Source organism: Natrix helvetica (genome assembly GCF_964273705.1).
Source record: "Natrix helvetica genome assembly, chromosome: 7".
Taxonomy (NCBI): domain Eukaryota; kingdom Metazoa; phylum Chordata; class Lepidosauria; order Squamata; family Natricidae; genus Natrix; species Natrix helvetica.
Genome location: NC_138558.1, coordinates 4532534 through 4557541, shown reverse-complemented (window position 1 = coordinate 4557541; position 25008 = coordinate 4532534). Strand labels below are relative to the sequence as shown.

General features: G+C 47.7%; 1 protein-coding gene across 1 annotated transcript; it reads right to left on the bottom strand.

Annotated features, from left to right (window-relative positions):
- Window positions 1–1005: 1005 nt before the first annotated feature.
- MAVS (mitochondrial antiviral signaling protein) lies at window positions 1006–21080 on the bottom strand. The gene is made up of 7 exons (XM_081960391.1): window positions 20886–21080; window positions 13875–14016; window positions 11689–11863; window positions 8187–8437; window positions 6345–6843; window positions 5169–5449; window positions 1006–3388 (listed from the first exon to the last, which is right to left on the bottom strand). Exons 2-7 carry the CDS (start codon window positions 14001–14003, stop codon window positions 2765–2767), a joined length of 1959 nt encoding a protein of 652 aa, XP_081816517.1. The 5' UTR covers window positions 14004–14016; window positions 20886–21080; the 3' UTR covers window positions 1006–2764.
- Between the last annotated feature and the right edge of the window lie 3928 nt (window positions 21081–25008).

Genomic DNA, 25008 nt, shown 5'->3' with positions numbered 1-25008 from the left:
TCATCTATCTGCAAATGCCTGTAGTTTGTATTTTTCTTTTTTTATCTCCATCCCTTTTATTTCTGTGTCGTGCTGAATATTTCTATTTAGCACTTCGAATGTCAAAATAAATAGTAAAGGGAACAATGGACATCCATCTCTCGTGCCTTTTCTGATGTTAACATTCTCTGTTATGTCCCCCTTTGCAATCACTTTTGCAGTCTGTTTAGCATATAGTGCCTTAATCGTGTTAATAATTTTTTCACCAAATTCTATGTATTTTAATTGCGATATCATCTACGGATGCACTCGGCCTTCCGTGCATGCACCTTGGCTTGAAAATGTGCCTAAAAAAGGGCGGCATTCAGCCGTAATGGGGGAACTGGCTGAGTACTACCTCTGCTCTGCTGTGAGTTGTAAAACGGCAGTTGAAACCAGTATCCATTGTATGAATTCCACCAACATAAAATGGCTTATTTTACTTCTAATATCAAACAAACCTCCATGATTTTTTAACTTTCCTACTGAAATGGGAACGTAATGGTTGCTGAGATTTCAAGGAACAAGTCACGGGGAGTTTTTCTTGATGGGAAGGAAATGTGGTTTAAAAATATATATACAAGTGGAATATTTCTTTAGGGATCCATCGAAACTCCAAAGAAAACTAAGAATGGAAAGTACAAGATGAATGCGCCAATTTCCAAATCAACACTTTGGGTGAATTTAAGTGACCGTGGCAATGGTGGGGAAGTATGGCCCCTTTATGATTTGTGGACTTCAACTCCCAGAATTCCTGAGCCAGCTGGCTCAGGAATTCTGGGAGTGGAAGTCCACAAATAAAGTGGCTCTCAACTATAGCAAAATAAAATCTGAGGTTTCTCTACAAAATTACTATTCACGTATAAATCTGTACCATTGGAAGAGTCTTGCTCCCACCCATCCAAAATTTATCTACACAACAGCTTGTTGTCACGGACAAAATAAACCATCTGGAAATTAAACAGGGAGGAATGAAATAACAACACATTTTTCACCCAATAACTTTTTTTTTTAATCAGCGCGTGAGAGACCAGTTTGGTGAGCAGATGTACTGGGAAGAATGGGAAGGAACTCTAGTAGGAATTCTCCATTTTGTCAAGAGGTCTATAATTTTGCCAGCGACTCTATAATTCTAGAGTTTAGCTTAGTTTTAAGCTAATAAGGAGGAAGCTTTTAAGCATATTTTCTAGGCATCACTCCTCCTTTTTCTTTTTGAATGCTCTATATATTTGAAATTTTCCCCCTTTCCCTCTTCATTCTTTTTCCTGGTTAATGACCGCAAGAAAGTTATTCAATTCGGAAGTCTCAAGTGTTTTGATTTCCCCAACGCTACAGAACGTTGGAAAGAAAGTAAGAAAGCTGGAACTTGGGTTTGACTATCTGTCAGAAGTAGAAAGAAAATACTACTTTTTCTTTTTTTAAAAAAAGGAAGCATAACTGGTATGAATCGACACATACACACAAGTAGTGTGAATGGACACACCCCGATTAACTCCTGGGGAGACGGTGCATACGTGGATACACACAACACATTGAATCAGTGTTTCTATGCAACTCCTGGCTTTCAATTCCTATAATTATCCTAGCCACCCTGCTTGTTTCAAGGATAACTTGCTCATTAAAAAAAGACAAGCAACTAAGCCTTCACGTCCCCCCTCCCCAAATTCTGGGTAGGGTGAAATCTAGCCCTCTTGGGTGCCAGTCCTCGCTTTATGACTGTTCGACCACAGGAATGCTGTAGCAGACTCATCCTAATCTATCATCCTTCATTACGGTCGTTAAATTGAGGACTGCCTGTCATTTAATGGCCAGGAACAAATGACTTTCCGAAGATCACGCCGTAACCACCTCTGCAGAAAAAATACAACATCCATCCAAGGGGAAAAAAAAAAAAAACATCCGGAAAAACCAGAACGAAGATATTCCGTTTCCATTGACATCAATGGATAAAATTCCAAACGGCGGCAATTCGTGTTACAGGCTTTTCCTGTAATCATTGAAAAACGAACTTCTACGCTTCCTCTTTCCAAGAAACGGAAAAGGAAGAACAAGGGTTTTCCCAAACAGTTCGGTGAAGTCCACTGCTTTTTCTTGAGAGGGCGTTAATTCCAGAAAAATGGAGCGGGACATCCGAACGCTCGTTTCTAAGGATTCGGCAATAACATCTTGCGTATCCAAAAAGAACGTCGTGTTCGGGACGAAGCAAAGATGCCGCTTGCTTTTCTCTTTTCTAAGCCACATCCAATGGACTGATCCACTAGAATCACGAAGGCGCTGCACTCGTCCACGCCAGCTGGCGTATTCTTTGCGATGCGACCTTTTTTAAAACAAAAAATGAAAATCTGTCGAGATCCTGCAATTCCCTTGCCAATGATGTGGAAGCAAGTGTCCAGGATTTTGCTATGATGTCCAGATTTTTGCTTTTCCGGTGATTTCTCAGAAAAAGTCCTAGGTCTGATCCGCTTGGCTATTTGGGGGAGGGGGAAAATGAGGCCACTGAAGTGACCGATCGAAAATAACCTGGATTGAAAGACGTCATTAATGACCCCAAGGCAGACTACAGGAAATAAGCAAGACGTGTTGTGAGGATAAGGGTTCAACGCATCACGCATCTGTGACGGGAAACGATCTAAAGAAAGCAAGTTCCCCAGTGCTTCCCTTCCGTAGAGGATCAAGCAACGGGAGGAAGGGACGGTGGCTGGGTGTGAATTTCAGTCGGCCAACAACCGATCGATGACTCCGGTGCTTACTTCTTCTTATACAGCACATAACCTGCGCTTGCCAGAAAGGCCAGAACAAATCCCGCAAAAAGCATCCAAGAGTTGTCTGAAGAAGTTTTCTCCTCATTTAGGAGAGAAGGACCCGCCTGCTGGTCCTTGGCTTTGTTCTCTGGTTGACCGTTGGATGTAGAATCCAGAGAAGGTCGCGAGGAGGCCCTCTCCGGAGGAACCCCCATGAGATCCATGCTTCGATTCTCTTCCACCAGCAGATGGTGACTCCTGAAGGACGTGTCTTCTTCGCCAGCGTCAACCTCAGGGGGAAGAGTAGCGTCAATGGCACCACTCGGTCGATTTCTTTCCCACGTGGTGCTCATGGGGGAACGGCTAACCAAGCTGCTTTCGCTGATCAAAATGGGGTCGCTGTCGCTTGTGCTCACCGAAGTGGAGTGACTGTTGCTTATGCGTAATCTTTCTGACGACCCGGAATAGACATTTGCGGTCTCGCTGGCACCGTCTGAGCTGAGCTCTGCAGTGTGATCTGAAGACAGAATGCCCGGCTTGGAAAGCATATCGTTCTCACTACAGTTGCTGTGAAAGATGCGGCTGTCTCGCTTATGGTCCTCAACAGCGGAAGGCCGAGTCTCCATCTCCTAAGGAGACAGGACAAAGAGGTCAAATAAACACCTGTGCTAATAATTCCCTATGGATATTCTCCGTCATCCAGGTCATGGCTGTCCCATAGGTGCTTTTTCAAAAGGCAACTGGGCTTTGTTTTTCTGTGAAGACGTTTTGCTTCTCGTTCAGGAAGCTTCTTTGGTTCTAACTCAGGGGAGGTCAAACTCAAGGCCCACGGGCTAGATGTGGTCAGATCTGGCCTGCGGGACCATCTTGGGAAATGTAAGCGGCCGTCCTGCATGGCTTCAGCCCGGTCTATCCAATGCGAAGAGGAAACATGCCAGCAGTTTGGGGAGTGGCGTCAAGGTGGCCCCGCCCACCCAGTTGGCCACACCCAGCTTCTCTCCCAAAGTCAGCCTACAGCCCTGATGTGGCCCTCAATGACATTGAGTTTGACATCCCTGTTCTAACCAAATGGTGAAAGATTGAAAGATGACCGCAAGGAATAGAAATCCTTTCATCCTTCCACCATTCATTCAGAAGCGAAGAAGCTTCTTGGATGAAACCTCTTCAAGGAAAAACAAAGATCAGCTGCCTTTGGAAAAAAATCACTTTTGGGGCTGCCTGTGCGAATTCATCCACCTTACAGGAATCTTGCAACAGGGGAAGAAATTCTTTCATCAATCTCCCAGAGGAAAAAGTGGGAGAGAAATCTAAGACCGTAAATAAATAAGCCTGTCTGAGGAAATGTCAGTGATCTACTGGAATCGCCCAAGACAACGTTAAGCAGCACAATAGACAGTTAAGCCACAAATATTAAAGAGTTTGGTCTAGTGGTTAAAGTGATGGTATAGAAAGCAGGAGACAGGAAGTTCTAGTTCCGCTTTAGGCATGAAAGCCATCTAGGTGACTTGGAGCCAATCACCAGGAGATGGGGAGTACTAGTCCTGCCTTAGGCATGAAACCCGGCTGGGTGACCATCGGGAGGCAGTGAATTTTAGGGCCTTGTTTTACAATTGTGGTTAAGTGAATCACCACAACTGTTGAGCGAATCATGCAACTGTTAAGTAGATTCGGTGTTAGGAATGTAAGCTAACAGTTGGGTTAGCAATGTATAAACCAGGATGGTAGTACTGTTTCTTTAAGTATTGCTGTAATGTGATTGGTTGCTGTTACCTCAAACAGCCATAAGAGGGAGCCAGAATGACTGTTAGCTCTCTGTTTGTTAGATGCTGATCGGTGGATGTATCGTGAGTTACTGTGTTTTTGCTACTGTTAGCTGTTTTGTGTGCTAAACTGCTTATTTGATATTGGACTGTGTTCGAAGGATCATTCCTTAACTGAGAACATTGATAACCGACTGACTGAACCGTGTATGACTTGGACTTTAAATTGAACTCTGAATACCTCTATATTTCCACATAGTAAACTACTATTATTTATACTATTCGGTGTCTCTGTATGCTGGTTTGTGTGTGTTCTTCCATACCACTCTCATTACGCTTCTCTGCACACTCGCTCTCCTAACGGGGAGCTTACTTACTTAACATTCGGCAACAACATGTGCTGGTTGCCAAATGCCCAAATTTTGACCTTATGATCATGAAGGTGTTGCCACCATTCTAAGTGCCAGGGCTAGTCATAAATCGCAATTTTTTCCAAGCAGCTCTAACTCTGTACCGTCACTAAACAAACAGCCGAGAGTCAAGGACTGCCCGAAGCTTCCTATATCCCCATCTTGACCCTCCCTGCAGTTGTCCCCTTACTCTTTCTGGGGCAGCCTCAGCTTTCCCCGTTTCTTCCTCTCCAACTTACCCGCTGCGGCCTTCCTCCCAAGGCACCTGTGCCGGGAAGCTTAAAGCCACCTGAGGGTCTATCGCCTTCAGCAGCTGAAACTTCCCGAGGAGGCTTTGGCACCTTTCTTTCAACGGAAGAGGAATCGTGCAAATCCGAAGGTGAAAGACGCATTGGGTTGGTTACCGGAAACGGAGACTTCGTTCCCATTTCTTTAAAGGACAGCTGGGCATCGTTTGCTGGAGCGCAACAAGAAGGATCCATAATGGGCAGCGCCTGCTCTTCTGGCGAGCCCTCGTAAGCTGCAAAGAAACAGTATTGACACAATTTATTTGCACACCACTGACACACTACAAGTCGTGCATTTTCTGAGCACCCAACAGCTGCCCTCCTCCGGGAGCGTAACTACTAAACACCAAATGTGAAATATAGCGGTACATTTAGCACAAACTACCACAGATTATAGTCCTCGATTTACAATCACGACTTCCTTAAGGCGCACTTGGCTTAGGAACCCAAATTCTAGTCTCAATTGTAGTCGTTGAGGACTATCTGTGACATCTGGCAAGCAGGTCGGCCGAGGGTCCCTGACACACACACCCCGGGCTGCGTCCCATTACCTGTTTGGAAGCGGCTGCACAAACGGTGGGCGAGGGGGTGTGCCTACTGCTCACACAAGTAGAGTTGCAGGTGTTTCCCAGCTGCCACTCACATGGAGCTATCCCCTCCCTCCCCAGCAGGCCACCAAACCAGAAAGATTGGGGCCCGTTGATGTATGCCGAGGGCGAACCTATGGCCGGAAGTGGTAAGCAGGCGTGCTCTCCGGGCATGTCAACCATCGGCCTTTAACCGTCTGGGTTCTGGTGCGCGTGCATGCCAGAAACCAGAACACCACGTCATCAGAGTGCATGTGCACACTGAAAACTGGAAGCTCAGCTTCCCAGCGCGCCCAAGAATTGCTCTTCCGGTTTCCGGCACTCCCGCACATGCACACCGGGGAGCTACACCAGTTTCCAGTGCTCCCCCACGGGTGTGCGTTCCCGTTTCGTCACTCGGTGCCAAAAAGGTTCACCAACATTGATGTAGGCCAACAACATTGGGGCAACCTGGTTGTTTGAATCAAGACAGGACACCCTCAACTCTTGGGCGGGAGGCTTATGTGACCTTCCCCTTTGGAGTTTGACCCCAGCTTTTCACCTGGGAGATTTTTCCTCGGAGCATCTTGGCGACTTTGTAGACTGTCCGCCGCTGGCGGATTTTCACGCTTTTGGTCCCCTCGGAGGACATGGACCTTCCGTTCGGCCGCCGAATCCTCTCTTGGACCGCCCAACGCCAACAAGCCGCTATCGCTCGAATAATAATCCTCTTCTGGTTGATTACTAGAAGTGCCTGTGGGCAACGCTGAAGCCGTCCCACTCTCCTGTGGGCGGTGCACGTTCCCAAAGCACCCGTTTTTCACCGTCACCGGGTGGTGCTGACGTCCATCCCACTTCTGCTCCACGCTGTCCTCGGCCGAGGTTGAAATCGCTTGAGAGGGAAGCAGCCGCTCTTTCACGGGGTGCGGGACCGACTCTTTGACAGGATATGGCTCTGGAAACTCAACCGCTGCGTCTCCTCTGACGGCCGCTCCGATATTAGATGCCGAACTGACGTCAGGAGTGGAGGAAAAACCTGGCTCTGCTCCTCTGTCTGCGGTCTGCCAAAAAAGCAGTATATTTCTGATGTTAAGCTGATTTTATACACCGTTTATATATTGATTATATTGTACACTACGCAGAGCATTGGGGACTGCTGCTATAAAGGAGCAAACTCACCAGCCTGGGGTGATCGGATTCCTGTCTCTCACACTACCAGGATCAATGCACAGAAGTGCAAATTAAAGCCAGTGTCATCTACTGGTTAAAGGAATAGGCCCGAAAGTAGGAGACGGTGACTTCTAGTCCTGCCTTAGGAAGGAAAGATGGCTGGGTGACTTTGGGCCAATCACCAGGAGATGATGAGTTCTAGTCCCGCCTTAGGCATGAAAGCTGACTGGGTGACTTTGGGCCAATCACCAGGAGTCTGTGATTTCTAGTCCTGCCTTAGGCATGAAAGCCTGCTGGGTGACTTTGGGCCAATCACCAGGAGATGATGAGTTCTAGTCCTGCCTTAGGCATGAAAGCCAGCTGGGTGACTTTGGGCCAATCACCAGGAGTCTGTGAGATCTAGTCCCACCTTAGGCATGAAAGCCAGCTGGGTGACTTTGGGCCAATCACCAGGAGTCTGTGAGATCTAGTCCCACCTTAGGCATGAAAGCCAGCTGGGTGACTTTGGGCCAATCACCAGGAGACAATGAGTTCTAGTCCCGCCTTAGGCATGAAAGATGGCTGGGTGACTTTGAGCCAATCACCAGGAGATGGTGAGATCTAGTCCCACCTTAGGCATAAAAGGCAGCTAGTTGGCTTTGGGTCAATCACCAGGAGACAGTGAGTTCTAGTCCCAGTTTAGGCATGAAAGGCGGCTGACTGACTCCAGACCAGTTCCTTCCTCTCAGCGCAACTCGCCCCACAGGGTTGTCGTTGTGGGGAAAACCGGGGGGGGGGGGGGGAGGTTGTATTGGATATGTTCGTAGCCTTGAATTTGTAAAAAATAATAAAAGGCAAGATAAAAATACAAAATAAAATAATAATGCAATGCAATAATATAAACAATATAGAATATACAATCATATACAATAGTATGCTACATAATAATATATATTATATATATGTACATAATATGATGCTATGTATGATGTAATATATATCACATATAAAATAATGTATGTATAATAGTATATATGATGTGATATATATATGATCTATAATATAATGTAATTATATGACATGAAATAACATGACATAGCATAACAGAACATCACATAAACTGACTGAAAGAGCTAGCATTCACCTAGCATTTAAGCAAGCAATCCAAAAATCAATCCAAAAGCTGCCCAGAGTCACTTCAAGCGAGATGAGCAGCAAATAAATTTCATGCATACACACACGCGTGGATACATACCTTAGGAGGTACCGCTAACTTGGTCTTTTCAGCCGGATGGCTGTTTTCTTGAACGGGAGTCCGGCAATCCCCCATATCCTGGGGGGGCAGATTGGCAGATGCAGCAGCCAATCGCGGGGGAGACCAGGATGGGACATGGGGAGCGAACTGTCCAGGATGATTCTGCTCATTTGCATCAGGCCAGAGAGGCGGAGCCAAAGGCTGATGGGCAGCTGGGATTGCCGAAGCTGCTGGAGGGGTCTTTCGTGGGGCTGGGGGTGGACACCATTGCATGAAGGTGGACATTACAAGGAGGGAAAGAGAGAGAGAAGGAAAAGATGCAGTGTCAGTTCTACCAGACCAGACAGGAAATGCCACCAGGTGACCTAATTCTACTTTACACACAGTCCTCGACTTACAACCATTCGTTTAGTGACCATTCGAAGTTGCAACCGAACTGAAAAAAAGTGGCTTAGGACGATTTTTCATACTTACTGACTATGGTACCATCCTCATGAATTTGGGTGCTTGATAATTGGCTCACATTTAGGACAGCTGCAATGTCCCGGAGTCACGTCATTTCCTTTTGCGACCTCCTGGCAAGCAAAGTCAACTGGGAAGCCGGGTTTCCCTTAACAACTGTGTTCCTCACTTAACAATGGCAGCGATCTCGCTTAACAACGGTGGGAAGAAAGGTTGCAAAACGGGGCATTTCTGTTCAAATTTCTGTTGCTCGGCGAGATCGTTGTTAATCTGGCTTAGCAACAGAAAGAATTGGCGTCAGTTGTGGCTGTAAGTCAAGGACCACCTGTATTGTAAAACTACATTAGCAGAATTTTGCAAGTCAGAAAGTACATTTCTCCCATTTACAACCCAAGAAACTCCAGTGGGCGTTATCCTGTTCAGGGCTATGCTGCCTCTTATCCGACTGCTGCCTAGAAACCGCTTACCATGTTTTCCAGAATATAAGATGCATCTTTTCCCCCCTAAAAGAGGGCAAAAATTGGGGTGCGTCTTATACACTTATACACTGAAGGTAGCCTCACCCACCCACCGTCCCCCACCCTTTGGCCTCTGCATCCCTGCGGCCAATACGCTCACACAGGGAGGGCCTTCTCCTGGTGCCGTCCACTAGGCAATGCCAGCGGGCGACACCGAGGAGTAGGGCCTTCTCTGTGATGGGCCCAACCCTCTGGAATGACCTCCCCCCCGACATTAGAACCACTTCTGACCTCCGCTCCTTCCGGCAAAAACTGAAGACCCACCTGTTCCGACTGGCAGGCCTGGCATAATTCAACTGTCCCTCCTGGCAAATGTATTATATGTATTATATCTGGTTATTTTAGGGGTTTTTTAATTTACTGTATTTGTTTTTAGGGGTTTGAATTTATTTTATATCTGCTTTGTACAGTTCTTTTAACTACATTTTAACCTCCTCCATGTCAATTGTCAACTGTACATATTTAATTTAATTTTATTGTATCCTGTTATATTTTGTATGAACTGTACACCGCCCCGAGTCCCTTGCGGGAAAATGGGGCTTGCGGAGGCTGTAATAGGCTATGGCAATCCCTGCAGCCTGAAACAGCTGATGATCGGGAGGCGCTTAAACTGAAAGTAAAACTTGCTGTTTGCTCAGCGAGGCAAATTGCTGGGAGGCAGAAGCAGATATTTTTTTCTTGTGCTAATCAGGCTGTTTGCTGCAAGGAGGTAAGTCAATAACTATAAATGCCTATAGAATGTTCAAATTATTAGACTTATTTTTTAAAGACTGCTTTATTATTGTTCTAGACAACTTAACAAAATGAAGCTTTTTAAAATAAACACTTGATCTGAAGAGGCACAGTGCTGTTGTATCTTCTTTTAAATAGCAGAGAATAAGGTATACTGCCAGAAAGCCACATCAATTTTAACAGCATCTGTACAAGTAGAGTCTGAAATGTAACACTACAAACAGTGTATATCGTCTGTACTGTTTGCTGTTTGTTGCAAGGAAGCAAATTGCTGGGAGGCAGAGGCAGATTTTTTCCCCTTGTTTTCCTCCCCAAAAGCTAGGTGCGTCTTATACTTTGGAACGTCTTATACTCCGAAAAATAGGGTAGCTGTGCCTCCCAAAATCTTTCCCACGTACAGGCAGTCCTCGACTTACAACCATCCCTCGAGCCCACAAGCTCTCCAAAACTTGGCAACTTTTGAGACTTGTGGACTTCAATTCCCAGAATTCCACAGCCAGCCTGGCTTAGGAAATGAGAGAAGAATTGGAAATCCCTAAGACAATGTCAGCGAACCTTTTTAGCACCGAGGGCCGAAACGGGGGTACGTATGTGCGTGCTGGAAAACAGAAGAGCAGCCGCCTGGTGCACATGCACGCGCGGGGAAAATGATCTTCTGGTTCCTAGCGCATGCATGCACACCGGCCACCTGGTCATCTTCTTTCTGTCGCTCATGCACGCAGAAAGACCAGCTGGCCGGCGCCATATGCGCACCGGAAACCAGAAGATAATCTCCCCGGTGTGGATGCTCTTCTGTTTTTTTGCGCTCCCATGTGTGTGAAGACCAGCTAGGACCCGGAAGCGCAACAGGTGATGGCTCGCGTGCCCAGAGAGATGACTCTATGTGCCACTTCCAGCACACATGCCATAGGTTCGCCATCACCGCCATAAGACTTCAATTTGCCAAGTTTGGAGAGCCCTGATTTAGCCGTCGTTCCAAGTTACGACGCTATTGAAAAAATGTGACGCGATTGGTTCTCGCCGTTTCCAACTCTTTGTGGAATCTTGGTGGTCACGTCATCAAAATTCAGAAGCTTGGCAACTGGCATGCTTTTATGGCAGTGGCCGCTCCCCTGGGTCATGTGATCCCCTTTTGGGACCTTCAGTAGGGGAAGCCAGATTCACTGAACAACCACACGATTCACTTAAGGACTCGTTGATTCTCTAAGAGGGGGGAATCTCTCTAAGGAGAGAACTAAGGGGAAATTTCCTGACATTCATGAACCAGTGGAACGGCTTGCCACCAGAAGGTGTGGCTCCTCCTCCATCACTGGAGGTTTTCAAGGAGAGATTGGACAACCATTTGTCTGAAATAGTATGACGTCTCCTGCTTGAGCAGGGGGTTGGAATAGAAGACCTCCAAGGTCCCTTCCAACTCTGTTATTCTTACTAACCGTGGCAAAAAAGAAAAAAAAATTGTAAAAATTGCAACTCACTTAACAACTGCCTCACTTAGCCAGGGAAATTCCGCTCCCAACTGTGGTCGTTAAGTCGAGGACTACCTGTATCACAGTGTCGGCTACCGGGGAAGACAAATATTTTAGGGACAAACGAATTCACACTCCACCCAAGGTTTATTTATTTGAGACCTCCAAAGTCCTCCCGGACCTTCTATTAGGGGTGAGGAAGAGAGAGGGGAGGTTTTGGGGGTCCCAAAGGCGCCAACCTTCCTTCCAAAGCCGGCTTTTTGCCCCGAGGGGCGGGGCGGGGGGGGGCACAAATAATCTGCAAGAGAAGGAAAAGCGTCTTACGAAGGAGCTTGCTGCGATACAGAGCATCCAGCCTGTCAGCCAATTCGCCCATGTTCTGTTCCCGGAGCTCGTCGACAAAGAGCTGCACCCAGCCTTCCCTGCAGCACAAGCGCTGAAAGAAAAGGAAGGTGGTCTCGTTGTTCCCTTCGTTGGCGCAGCTCGCTCTGATCTTTTGCTACGAAAAGGAGAGGAAGGGGGGGGGAGTTGTAAAAAAGGAAAAGCTTTCCACATCGTCCGATCGCGCCATTTCTGTCCCTTAGCCAAGGAAGCCAGCGTAGACGACATGACTCTTGGCACGCGATGGCGAACCTGTGGCACACAGAGCCATATTGGTGGGCACGCAAGCTGAGCTTCCGGCACATGCAGCCAATTTTCAGGCCTTTCAGGCCCACCAGAAATCGGGAAACAGGCTGTTTTCGGCCTCCGGATGGCCGCCGAGAGGGTGGGGAAGATCGCTTTCGCCCTCCCCAGGCTCCTAGAAAGGATCTGGAGCCTGGGGAGATGGGCAGTCTGATCCAACCGAAAGTCAGCAAACGGGCTCTTTTCAGCCTCTGGGGCGGGGGGGGGGGAGGCCTTTTTTGGGTCTGGAGCCTAGGAAGGCCAAAAAAGGGGGCCAACATGCCATTGCACACCAAAAGCAGGGGTTGCGCGCACACACGCAGGGGAGGGCGCCTAGAATTATGGGGGTGGGCATGCATGCGCACGATACCCCCGCATTGCCCCCGCTTTTGGCATGCGGTGGCAAAAAGGTTGGCCATCTCTGCTCTAGGCCAAGAAACATGGAATGGTGTTAACTTTTCCCAGTGGTACCTATTCATCTACTTGCAGCTGTAGGCTTTGGAACTGATAGGTGGGCCGGAGCTGAGGCAGACTCAGATAGCCCTTGACAGTGATGGCGGACCTTTTTTGGCTCGTGTGCCAAAAGGGGGGGGGAGCTCCGTGGGGTCGTGCGTGGGCATGCCACACCCATGCTTTGCGCATGACCAGTGCTCCCCCCATTTTTGACGTGCTTTTTTCACTCTCTCCAGGCTCCAGAGGCTTTATAGGACCCTGGGGAGGACAAAAACAGCTTCCCCTGCACCCCCCCCCCCCGAGGCCCGCCAGAGTCTTCAGGAGCTTCCCTGAAGCCTCCGGAGTGCGAAACACCGGCCCTACGGGCAGACCGGAAGTTCAGGAACAGACCTCCAGTTTGCTCGTAGGGCCGGTTTTAGTCCTCCGGAGCCTTCAGGGAAGCCTCCAGAGGGCGAAGAGTGGCCTCCAAAGGCCGAAATCAGCTGTGCCTCGCGTGCCCTGACAAATGGCTCCACGTGCCACCTGTGCCACGCGTGCCATAGGTTCGCCATCACGGCTTTAGGACCGTTTTTGTAGCATCCTCATGGTCACGTGATTTACATTCAGATACTTGACAACTGACTCACATTTATGACGATTGCAATGTCCCAGGATCATGTGACCGCCTTTTGCCACCATCTGACAATTAAGGTCAATGGAGAAGCCAGATTCACTTAGCAACTGCTTAGAGAAGGCTGTAAAGGCTTGTGAAGCGGTATATAAGTCTAAGTGCTATTCCTCTTCCCCTTCCCTTCCCTTCCCTTCCTTCCTTTCCTCCCTCTCTCTATTCCCTTTCTCACTCTCCTTTCTTGTGGCTAGAAGTGATTAGAATGCAATATTGCAGGTTAAGTCTGCCTACTGCCAGCAGTTCAACCCTGACCGGCTCAAGGTTGACTCATCCTTCCATCCTTCCCAGGCGGGTAAAACGAGGACCCAGCTTGTTGGGGGCAAGAGACTGACTCTGTAAACCAATTAGGGAGGGGATGGAAAGCACTGTGAAGCGATATGTGCTATTCCTTCCTTCCTTCTTTCCTTCCTTCCTTCCCTCCCTCCCTCTCTTATTCTCCTTTCTTGTGGCTAGAAGTGATTAGAACTCAATATTGCACATTAAGTCTGCCCACTGCCAGCAGTTCGATCCTCACCGACTCAAGGTTGACTCATCCTTCCATCCTTCCCAGGCGGGTAAAACGAGGATCCAGGTTATTGGGGGCAAATAGGCTGACTCTGTAAAGCACTTAGAGAGGGCTGGGAAGCCCTGGGAAGTGGTATGTAAGTGCTATTGCGATCAATTCAGCCCCAATTTTTACACAAAGGGCTGGTGTGTGTGTGTGTGTGTAAAAAGACTTTGTAATTACCCGGTCTGTTTCGGTGAAACACCGCAAGTGGATCATTTGGCTGACTTGGACACAATGGAACATGGCTAGGTTGCGATAAATATATTTCTTCACCTCCCCTTCAGCCAGTTCTCTTCCCGGGACGGACATCTCCAGTTAGTGGCTAGGAAAAACAAGAGGAACAGCTTAATCTACACAATAGGCAGTCCTCGGCTTATAACAGTTCATTCAGTGACCGTTCGAACTTACAACAGCAATGAAAGAAAGTGACAGGACTGTTTTTCACACTTACGACCGTTGTGGCACCTCCAAGGTTGCGGGATCAAAATTTGGACGCTTGGAAACTGGCCCAAGGTCCCAGAGTCATGTGATCAGCTCTCACCGCGGTTGTTAAGTGAATCACTGAAGTGGCTAAGGCATAACATAGTCGTTAAGTGAATTTGGCTTCCCCATTGACTTTTCACATCGCAAAAGATGGGTCACAGGACCCCGGGACACCGCAACCGTCATAAATAGGAGACAGCTGCCATATGTCTGAATTTTGATCAGGTGATCACGGGGATTCTGCAATGGTCGTGTGAAAAATGGTCGTAACTCACTTTGTTCAGTGCCCTCGTAACTTTGAATGGTCACTAAATGAACTCTGGTAAGTTGAGGGCTACCGGTATTATGACATGCTTTTGAATATTTATAGGGGGGAAATGTATGGACCAAACGTAATTTCTAATGCTGGATTTTCTCCCACACCAGAGAGAGCCCCCTTGTGGAGTACTGTGAAGTCGTTACCATGGCAATGCCACTGTGCTGTACAGTAGAAGCCGTTTTAAGACACAACAGGCTGTGTCTTAACAGAACACCCCTCCCGAGGGGTGTTAAGGATGTCTTACCCCCACAGTATTTTTCTCCAGAGAGCAAGTCATCTGTGTACCAAGTTTGCTTGAAATTGCTCGAGGCGTTCCAGAGTTATGCTGGAACATACACATAGTCATTTTTATATACTGTATTTTTCGGAGTATAAGACACACCTTTTTCCCTCCTAAAAGAGGGTGAAAATTTGGGTGCGTCTTATACACTGGATGTAGCCCCGGCCACCCACCAGCCTCCACACTTTGGCTTCTGCCTCCCAGCAATTTCCCTCCTTGCAGCAAACGGGGAAAACGGGGCTTGCAGAGGTTGCAATAGGCTATGGCAGTGGTCGGCAAGCCGCGGCTCGCGAGCCAAATGCGGCTCTTTAAACATTTTAATCTGGCTCTTCTGTGTGCCGGGCGCCCGCTTCCCTCCCTCCTCTTGGGCTTCGGAGGGAAGCTTCTGCAAAACCCCGGCGAGACAAGTCTCCCAGGCTGTAATTTGCCGAGCTGTACGCGCGCGCCTGTTTTCCACGGTGTGGAGCAGCGGCGAGATTCTGGGCGGCGAGCGATGATTCCGGGGGCCATCAGTGGGGGGGCAGGGTCCCCCCTCGCGTTCCTCATCTTCCCGGATGGCCCCTGGAATCATCGCTCGCCGCGCAGAATTTCGCCGCTGCTCCACGGCGTGGAAAACAGGCGTGTGCGCACAGCTCGGCAAATTAAAGCCTGGGAGACTTCTTGTCACTCGCCAGGGCTTTTGAAGAAGCTTCCCTCCGAAGCGTTCCGAGGGAGGGCTGTAAACTTCCCTCCGAAGTCTTGGGAAGTTCTGAGGAGCCCCCCAAGGCAAAACGCCGCTGCCAGGTAGTTAAAAGTACGTCTCTGATTCGTCTCTGTCAGTCTCTCTCTGATTCCCTCCCTCACTCCCTCTCTCTGTTCCTCTGTCTGTCTGTCTGTCTCACTCACACACACACTGTGGTCACCTTGTTGAGTGTTCCAATCACATTTCAAATGTGATTGGAACACTCAACAAGGTGACCACAGTGTGTGTGTGTGTGTGTGTGTGTGTGTGAATGAGACAGACAGACAGAGAGAGGGAGTGAGGGAGGGAGTGAGGGAGGGAATCAGAGAGAGACTGACAGACACACACACACAGAGGGGGAGGGAGGGAGAGAAAGATAGACAGACAAAGAGAGAGACACACACAGAGTGAGTGATTAAGTGAATGAGTGACAGACACACCCACATACACAGTGACAGAGAGAGAGGGAGGGGAGAGAGACAGAGGGAGAGACAGAGACAGACACACACACACACAGAGTGAGTGAGAGACAGACACACACACACACACACACACACACACACAGAGTGACAGAGATGGGGGAAGGAGGAGAGAGAGACAGAGATACAGAGAGAGAGAGACAGACAGATAGACACCCAGAGAAAATGACAGAGGGAGACAGAGAGGGAGGGAGGGAGAGAGAGACAAAGAGCCAGAGAGAGAGAGAGAAAGAAAAAGAAAAAAAGAAAGAAAGTGGGAGAGGGAGATGAAATTAAAAGCAACAACATACAAACCTGACTTACTCAAACTATCCAAGGAAATGCAAGGCCAATGTTCACATTAGTGGTTGTGACTTTGTCAGTCATTGTCAGGATGTAATTTTCTCTACATTGTAAGGCAAATTTTACGGAATTTAACGTTATCGATAAATAATATCGTTCTAAAGTTTTTATTTTATTAGTTGTGTTATTTGTATCCTCCCGACCTATGTGGATACTTGCATGCGGAATATTCTCAATAAAAACTTATTGAAACTAAAAACAGTGTACCATCCTATGTATTTTCGGTTTTAAAAATGCGGCTCTCCAAATAAATTTCAATCGTGGTTTTGGCGAGATTTGGCTCAGTTGAAAAAAAAGGTTGCCCACCACTGGGCTATGGCAATCCCTGCAGCCTGAAACAGCTGATGATGGGGAGGCCCGCTTAAACTGAAAGTGAAACTTGATGTTTGCTCCACCAGACAAATTGCTGGGAGGCAGAAACAGATTTTTTTTTCTTGTGCTAATCAGACTGTTTGCTGCAAGGAGGCAAGTCAATAACTATAAATGCCTATAGAATGTTCAAATTATTACCTATTTTTTAAAGACTGCTTTATTATTGTTCTAGACAGCTTAGCAAAATGAAGAAGCTTTTTAAAATAAACGCTTGATCTGAAGAGGCACAGTGCTGTTGTATCTTCTTTTAAATAGCAGAGAATAACGTATACTTCTAGAAAGCCACATCAATGTTAACAGCATCTTTACAAATATAGTCTGAAATGTAACACCACAAACAGTGAATATTGTCTGTGCTGTTTGCTGTTTGCTGCAAGGGGGCAAATTGCTGGGAGGCAGAGGCAGATTTTCCCCCCCTTGTTTTCCTTCCTGAAAGCTAGGTGCGTCTTATACTTTGGAGCGTCTTATAATCCAAAAAATACAGTATATAGATAGAAGATAAGATGTTATTATCTTCACTGTGTAATGAAAAAGCAAAAGTGCTCTAAGAAACCGATAAGGAATGCCAGTTTGAAGGTCACTACAATTGCCATTTCAAAGGGCATTCCAATGTCAGCTGTTTACACACTTATGTTGCCAATACACAAATAGCAACAGGCTGGTGCATCCTACAAAGATGCCATTTTTTCCAGCCTGAGCACCCTCTGAAAAATGCCCCTCTCTTGGCATCTCCTCGGGAGAAATCCCAGGAATCAGAATTATTTGTGATTATAATGCTGGCTGAGGAATTCTGGGAGTTGAAGTCTTATAACAAGTCTTAAAAGTGGCCAGGGCAGTGGAGACCTCCCTGTGCAACCAGGATGCTGAGCAGCCCAGACCTAAGTCTTGTGGACTTCAACTCCCAGAATTCCCAGTTTTGTCACTCAGAACCGCCCCAGAATTCTCTTCTCTTTTGAGAGAAAAATTGCAAAAGCAAATTATTTTGCAGCTAAGCAAACATGGCTAGGGGCTTTCCTGAAATCCAGTGGGAGGGTCGCAACTGCAGCAGGTACCAAAATAGTGGGGGTGGGTGGTGGAGGGAAAAGTGAGAAAGCGAGAGATGAGAGAACGATAGAGAGAGAGAGAGGGCGGGAAGAAAGGAAAACAGAAAGGAAGGAAGGAAAAGATATAAAAATAGACCAAAAGAGTTACATAGGGAGGAAAGAAAGGAAGGAGGAAAAGGAAGGAAGGAAAAGAGAAAAACAGACATAAAGAGATACAAAGGAAGGAAAGAGGAGAAGGAAGGAAGGAAAAGAGAAAAACAGAAAGAGACACAGAGAGGAAAGAAAGGAAAAGAGGAAGACAAAAATGGAGACAGATACATAGGGAGGAAAGAAAAGAGAAAGGAAGAGAGAGAGAAAGGAAGGAAGGGAGAAAGAGACAGAAAAACAGTAAGGGGAAATTTGTTAACAAACATAATTACTCTCTATTGCAATTTGATTTCCTTTCTCTCTCTTAAAATGATGTTCAGGTTTATTAGCTTTTAACATTCCTAAACTGATCAAAGTGGCTGGAGACGACCTCCAGATTTGTTTTGTTAGTACAAATTGTCTGTCTGGTTTATCTCTTTTGTGAACAACCTTTTTTCCTTACAATTTAAGCCCCTTCAGATGCCAAATCTCATTTTAATGAACATGGGATGCAAATATGTAACATGTTTGACTACACGTCATTGATTTCCTAGGCAAAGGGGAGGTGACTTTTCTCCTGTCCTATCAACTTTCCTCTTTCAGTTTTCTTTGTTATATTAACTATAAAAAGGAATGCAAGCTACGTTTCCGGGTTCCCTTTTTTGCACGAGAGGAATTCCTTTGGTCTGAATATTCTGATAAATTGTAATAAAATGAATTTTCCTGCCTTAGTTTGTCTCATTGGAAAATATGCACGCCAAGGCATCAGCCTGAAAAAGCCAATTGTGGCTTTCACAGAGAAAGAAACAGAGAGAGAGTAATATAAGTAACAGATTAAGAGAGAGATAGGGAGGAAAGAGAAAGAAAGAAAGAAAGAAAGAAAGAAAGAAAGAAAGAAAGGAAGGAAGGAAGGAAGGAAGGAAGAAACAGACAAAGAGAGATAGGGAGGAAAGAAAGAGAAAGGAAGGAAGGGACTGAAAAACAGACAGGCAGAAAGAGAGAGATAGGAGGAAAGAAAGGAAGAGAGAAAGAGAAAGAAGAGAAGGAAAACAAGAAAGAAGGAAAGGAAGGAAGAAACAGACAAAGAGAGATAGGGAGAAAAGAAATGGAAAGAAAAAGAAAGAAAAAACGGACAGGCGGAAAGATAGGGAGGAAAGAAAGGAAGAAAAGAAAGGAAGAATAGAAGAAAAGAAAGAAACAGACAAAGAGATAGGGAGGAAAGAAAGAGAAAAATAAAGAAAAGGGAAAGAAAGAAAGAAAAAGAAAGAAAGAGAAAAAGAGACAGGCAAGGGGGGGAGGAAAGAAAGGAAGAGAAAGAGACAGAAAAAGAGAAAAAGGAAGGAAGGGAGAGGGAGGGTTGTCAGTTGCTAGGGGTAATAGGAGGAGGAAAGAGTTACTGGCTAGGTATACCAGTTGAGTTACTTATTTTCAACAAAGTAACAAAGCCGGGATACAAAAACCTCGTTGATATTTTTGTTTTTAATCAGCCGAGCTTGGGTTGTTGGTTTTTTAAACCCTGATCATCCCAACTGATCACATGGGGGAAGACTTTGGGACAGCGCTGGCCATGCTCCCCTTCCTCTCTGCCTTTTGCAAACCTCCCACTAAGAGCAAGCAGCAAAAAAGAAAAAGAAAGAGAGAGAGAGAGAAGGAAGGAAGAGAGAAGGAAAGAAGGAAAGAGAGAGAGAGAGAGAGAGACAGACAGAAAGAGAGATAGGGAGGAAAGAAAAAAAAGAAGAAAGAAAAAGAAAGAAACAGAGACAGACAGAAAGAGAGATAGGGAGGAAAGAAGGAAGGAAGGAAGGGAGGGAAGGAAGGAAAAGAAAGGAAGACAGGAAAGAAAAAAGAATGAATAAATGTAAGAAAGGAAGAAGAAAGGAAGGAAAGAAAGAAAGAAAGAAAGAAAGAAAGAAAGAAAGAAAGAAAGAAAGAAAGAAAGAAGCCATCTGGGCTTTCCTGGACTTCGGTCCTTCAGCTAAAGGGGCCAAAAAAATCCCACAAACCAGAATGGGTCCCTACTGCAATCCTGGTTAACTGCAACTCGCCATCAAGGGAAAACCAAGCTAGAGGTGGAACTCTGGCCTCGCAATCAGGAGGTTGTGCGTTCGATCCTAAGCAGAGGCCGATGTAGATGCTTCCAAGTCTGTTAAATCTGTTTTAAGATCGGAAGGATTCAACCCAGATGGGTGGACTTTCCAAGGCCGAAAGTTAAAGCTCTTAAGGCAGGAAAATCAGGGTCTGATTCGAGAGGATGATTAGGAGTTGGGTCACGCGTGGGGGGAGGGAATCCCTCTCTTTGCAAAGGATCGATTCCGATCCTGCATTTCTTCAAGGTTTTAATTGTTTTTTAAGCCTCTGCCTGGGCTCCTGCATGCGCACGTGACGGCCTGGCCTCCAGTCACGCGTGGGAGACTTTTGCAGGGAATTGCAGAAGAGCAGAGCCGGGACCTTCCAGCCTCCCTGCTCAGCCAGGAGACCTTCTGCCGTTTCGAGTCTGGGCGGGCTGATGCGTGTTTCAGGAACCCGCGTGAGAATGGAGGCCTTCAAATGAATGCTTAGTTCAGAGGTCTTCAAAGTTGGCCACTTTAAGATTCTCCTGCTGGCTGGAGAATTCTGGGAATTGAAGTCCACCAGTGGCCAACTTTGGGGACTCGTGCTAGTTTGACCGAGGTTGCACCCCTAAAGACGCAACACACAGCATCCGATTGCGTGATAAACCTCCCCCCCCCCTTTTAACCTTTTCTTCTTTTTTCCCGCCTAAGCAGGGGGGGGGGTTGGACTAGAAGACCTCTAAGGTCCCTTCCAACTCTGGTTATTCTCTCCTAAATCTTCCATCGGCTCTCTTCCCCCCACACACACACTTCCCACGCAACGCGGGAACACGAGAGCACCGCACCCACTAGGGAAGCGGGGTTATTCCGGGGTAACCTTTTTTTTTTTTTTGCAACTTTCCCCCCTTTTTTTCTTTTGCAAACGGGGGTGTGGAGCGGCTTTCCTGGCGCTCTCGGGGTCTTTTTTTTTTTTACCTGGTTTCCTGCGTTTTCGGGGAGGCCTGGGCGGGCGTCGGGGCGAGGCCGGCGGCTGCTTTCTTTTGCAAACGGGCCCTTCTTCCAGGGGAAGGTTCTCCGCCCACCTCCTCCCGCTGCCTGCCTCATTTCCGCTCGGCCCGTTTGGGAAGGTTGGATTGCTGGAGAAGGCCAGGAGAGGGAGGGGAAAGAGGGAGGGAGGGAGAAGGGCAGAGGGAGAGGCAAAAAGGGAGGGAAGAGGAGAAAGAGAGGGGGGGAAGAGGGGGGGAGGGGAGGGGAAAGAGGAAGGGAGGGAGAAGGGCAGAGGGAGAGGCAAAAAGGGTGGGAAGAGGAGAGAGAGAGAGAGAGAAGGGCAGATGGAGAGGCAAAAAGGGCAGGAAGAGGAGAGAGAGAGAGAAAGAGAGAGAGAAGGGAAGAGGGTGAAAGGGGAGAGGAGGGGAAAGAGGGAGGGAGGGAGAAGGGCAGAGGAAGAGGCAAAAAGGGCGGGAAGAGGAGAGAAAGAGGAAGGGGAGAGAGAGAGAGAGAGAATGGAAGAGGGTGAAAGGGAGGGGAGGGAGGGAGAAAGGAAGAGGCAAAAAGGGAGGGAAGAGGAGAGGGGGGAAGAGGGTGAAAGGGGAGAGGAGGGGAAAGAGGCAGGAGGGGGAGGGAGAGAGAGGGAGAGAGAGGTGGGGAGGGAGAAGGACAGAGGGAGAGGCTAAAAGGGAGGGAAAAGGAGAGAGGAGGGAGAAAGGGAAGACAGAGAAAGGGAGGGGAAAGAGGGAGGGAGAGAAAGGATGAAAGGGAAGAGGAGAGAAAGAGGAGGGAAGTGGGGAGGGAGAAAGAAGAGAGTGAAAGGGAAGGGAGGGGGAAGAGGCAGGAGGGGGGGAAGGGAGAGGAAGGAGAAAGGGAGAGAGGGAAGGGGAGAGAAGGAAGTGGCGAGGGAGGGAAGAGAGGGAAGGGAGACAGAAAGAAGGAGAGGGAGAGGAAAAAAGGGAGGGAAGGTGAGAGAAGGACAGAAGGAGCAGAAGAGGGAAGAGAGGGGGAAGGTGAGAAAGTGGAAGAAAACAGCCCAACAGAGTTGGAAGGGACCTTGGAGGTCTTCTAGTCCAACCCCCTGCTTAGGCAGGAAACCCTGTATACCAACCATGATGAACATTTTTGTTGTTGGGTGCCAAAAATGCGAGTGTCAGGCCTGCAGCCATGTTCCTTTTGGATCTTTGGCCTGCCACCCCTCTATGCTACTACGCTGTTTCTATAGTAGGGAAATGGGAGGGGGGATAGTACGGAGTAGAATGTTACGTAGCCAAAACAAAATTCCTTTCTAGAAAGCCAAGGTCATCCTTTCTCTCTGCACCTCTGCACCTGACCGGAATTGGATGGGTGGAACTGCCAGCATGGCAGTAGGAGATTGGACCATGGGATGGACTTGTGGATGTGGGGGAAAGATCTTGAACTTTCAACTGGGTGGGGAAAACGGAAGAAGCTTCAGGTTCAGGTTTCCCCCCCCAGATGTCCCAGCATGGCTGTCTTAATAAATTGGAACTTTGAACAGCACGTTGCCTTGGACTCTAATTTAATTTTGGATGCTATCTGGAACGCTGACAGCCAGGTCATGTGTGGAATCGCGCACGTGCGTGCCAGCACCCATAATGCAAAGCCCCCCCCCCCATGTGCATGCATGGGAGGGCAAAAAAAAACCAGGCCCAATAGGACTACTGGAAGTTCAGAAATTATTCGGAAAAAATAATTTCATCTTCCCAAAAATGCACAAATGGAGATCCAACGGATGTTTCCTTCTTCTGACAACAGCACCATCCTTTGCGGTCCTTTTTCAAACCAAGGGACTGAATTGGGGCTTTATTGATCTCTTGTTCTGGGGCTCTAATAAACCACCACTTCCTTTGCTTCGATCCATTGATGGATTGAAGGCCCTCAAGGCATTTTCGATTCTTGGCAACCAAATCGATTTTATCCGCGATGATCTCTTCCCTAACCGAACCTTTCTGGTGTTCCCTCATTGCTCGTGTCACCAAATTCATCCTCTTTGCTGCTGATTGTCCTCTTTCCTTCAACCCAGGGGTGAAATCTACTTGCCTCTGCTAACGGTTCGCAAAGGTGAGAGCGTGCGCAACCTTCTGCGCATACGCAGAGCATCCGAAACGGATGTGATGATGTCTGGGCAGGTGGCTGGAGCCAGCTACCCAGCACGCCTGCAAAGGTAAGTAGAACTACAAGGGGGGCGGAAATCTACTGTGTCACGCGATTTACCGTGTTTCCCTGAAAATACATGTCCTGAAATTAAAGCCTTGCCACATTTTTCGGGTGGGCAAAAATATAAGCCCCACCTGAAAATAAGCCCCCTGGACAACCCCCCCCCCCTCCAGCCAGGCAGAGCACCGCTCCCCAACCTAGCGGTATCCCGAAGGCGCCAAGCCGCAGGAGCTGGGGGGGGAGAAAGGCGCTCACATTGCTTGCCACCTTTGGGATACCGCTAGGTTGAGGAGTGGCGTTCTTCCTGGCTGAAGGGGGGGAGTTTCCAGGCGGCTGCTCCCTTGCGAGTGGGCTCCCGAAGAGCCGGGTACAGCCTCGGGCGAAGCAGCCATGAGGTGACCATGCTCACAAGCAGCCACCCGGCAAACCCCCTCTCCAGCCAGGCAGAGAGCCATTCACTGACCTAGGGGGGTATCCCTAAGGCGCCAAACCATATGGCGCTCTGCCCAACCCCCAGCTCCCGCGGCTTGGCACATTCGGGATACCCCCTAGATCAGTGCATGGAGCTCTGCCCGGCTGGAGAGAGGGGTTGCGCGAGCGCCTGCTCCGCCCCCAGCTCACATGCCTCCCAGCCTCACCATGCCCTGGGCCAGCTGTCCTTGCAGCCACCGCCGAGCTCCAAGCAAAACTTTTTCTCCGGCTTCCAAACTCCGGAACTCGGCTTCCGATTCTTCCAGCAGCTGCTGCTCTAGGAGTGTTTTCTATGGTTATGGGCAGGCGGCCGGCTAAAGTCTTCGCCCCTGAGGCTGTGCCCGGCTCTTCGGGAGCCCGGTCACAAGGGAGCAACCGCCTGGTGACCCCAAAACAATAAGCCCTCCCCCTCTAATAAGCCCAAGGCCATATTTCATGGGTCAAAAAAATATAAGACCCTGTGGTATTTTCAGGGAAACATGGTAGATTAGCTAGAAGCAGGAAATCCTGCTTTCTAGCTACTATAAATTGTGCGTCACAGCTGATTGTTGGGAATACCACTTCGCCCAAACCGGTAGCATTTTTTACCACTAGTTCGAGCAAACCAGTCCGAACCGGTAGCATTTCACCCAGTGGCGGGTTTCGACCGTTAACGGCGCCTCGTTTGTCCCACCTGCCCACCCGTCTTCCATGCCTGTTTTTGAAGCGACCGAGCCAATTGTGCATGCGCGCACAGTCTGCGGCACCTGCGCGAACTCCGTCGAGCAGCTGGGTGTCACAGGGGCAGTGGAGTGCGCATGTGAGCGCAGCGCCTGTCCGGCGCATGCACAACCAGACCATGAGCAGCGTACCGGTCGCGACAGTAAGATCAGCCCACCACTGATTTCACCCCTGCTTCAACCGTTTGCTGCATTACAGTCTTTTTTTAAAAAATAAATGTTTATTTTTTAAAAAATGTATTTATTTACAAACATATCAATGCGCGAACAGTGTGGCACCTGGGTGTCATACATTCTAATCCAAATAAAACTAACAAAATTAATCATCATTGTTACATTCAACCAACTTATATATTTCTAGTAGCAATACATGATTACGTTAAGTGACAGTCTGTCATTATTCAATTATTCCGTTTTCTCTTGTTGTTGCTCTTCTTTTATTGTACAAAAATATATAAATTGACATTCCCCCTTCTCTTATTTCTAGCTCTTATTCTAACTTTTAATAATGTCACCTTTTATTACAAGATGCTTTCTTTCTATCCTGCCTAACTTCTAATCATGTCACCTACCTAAAAAAGGAAGAGACAGAAAGAGAGAGACAGAGAGAGAGAAGCACATCAGAACAATAACCATAAAAAGAAATCATCTATCCATTGTCTCTTGCCCACTTCAGTACTTTCTTTGCTGTGCTTTTTTTGACTTTCCTCCCATATTCATCTCTTTTATCTGCGTCTCTCTCT

What these genes read in the sequence shown, in the direction of transcription:
- MAVS (XM_081960391.1), bottom strand. Translation starts at nt 14,003, where the DNA reads ATGTCCGTCCCGGGAAGAGAACTGGCTGAAGGGGAGGTGAAGAAATAT. An exon ending in GTATCGCAGCAAGCTCCTTC is followed by an intron (nt 8,438 to 11,688) that starts GTAAGACGCTTT and finishes GTCCACCCCCAG; the next exon opens with CCCCACGAAAGACCCCTCCA. An exon ending in TGGGAGGAAGGCCGCAGCGG is followed by an intron (nt 3,389 to 5,168) that starts GTAAGTTGGAGA and finishes CTGTCTCCTTAG; the next exon opens with GAGATGGAGACTCGGCCTTC.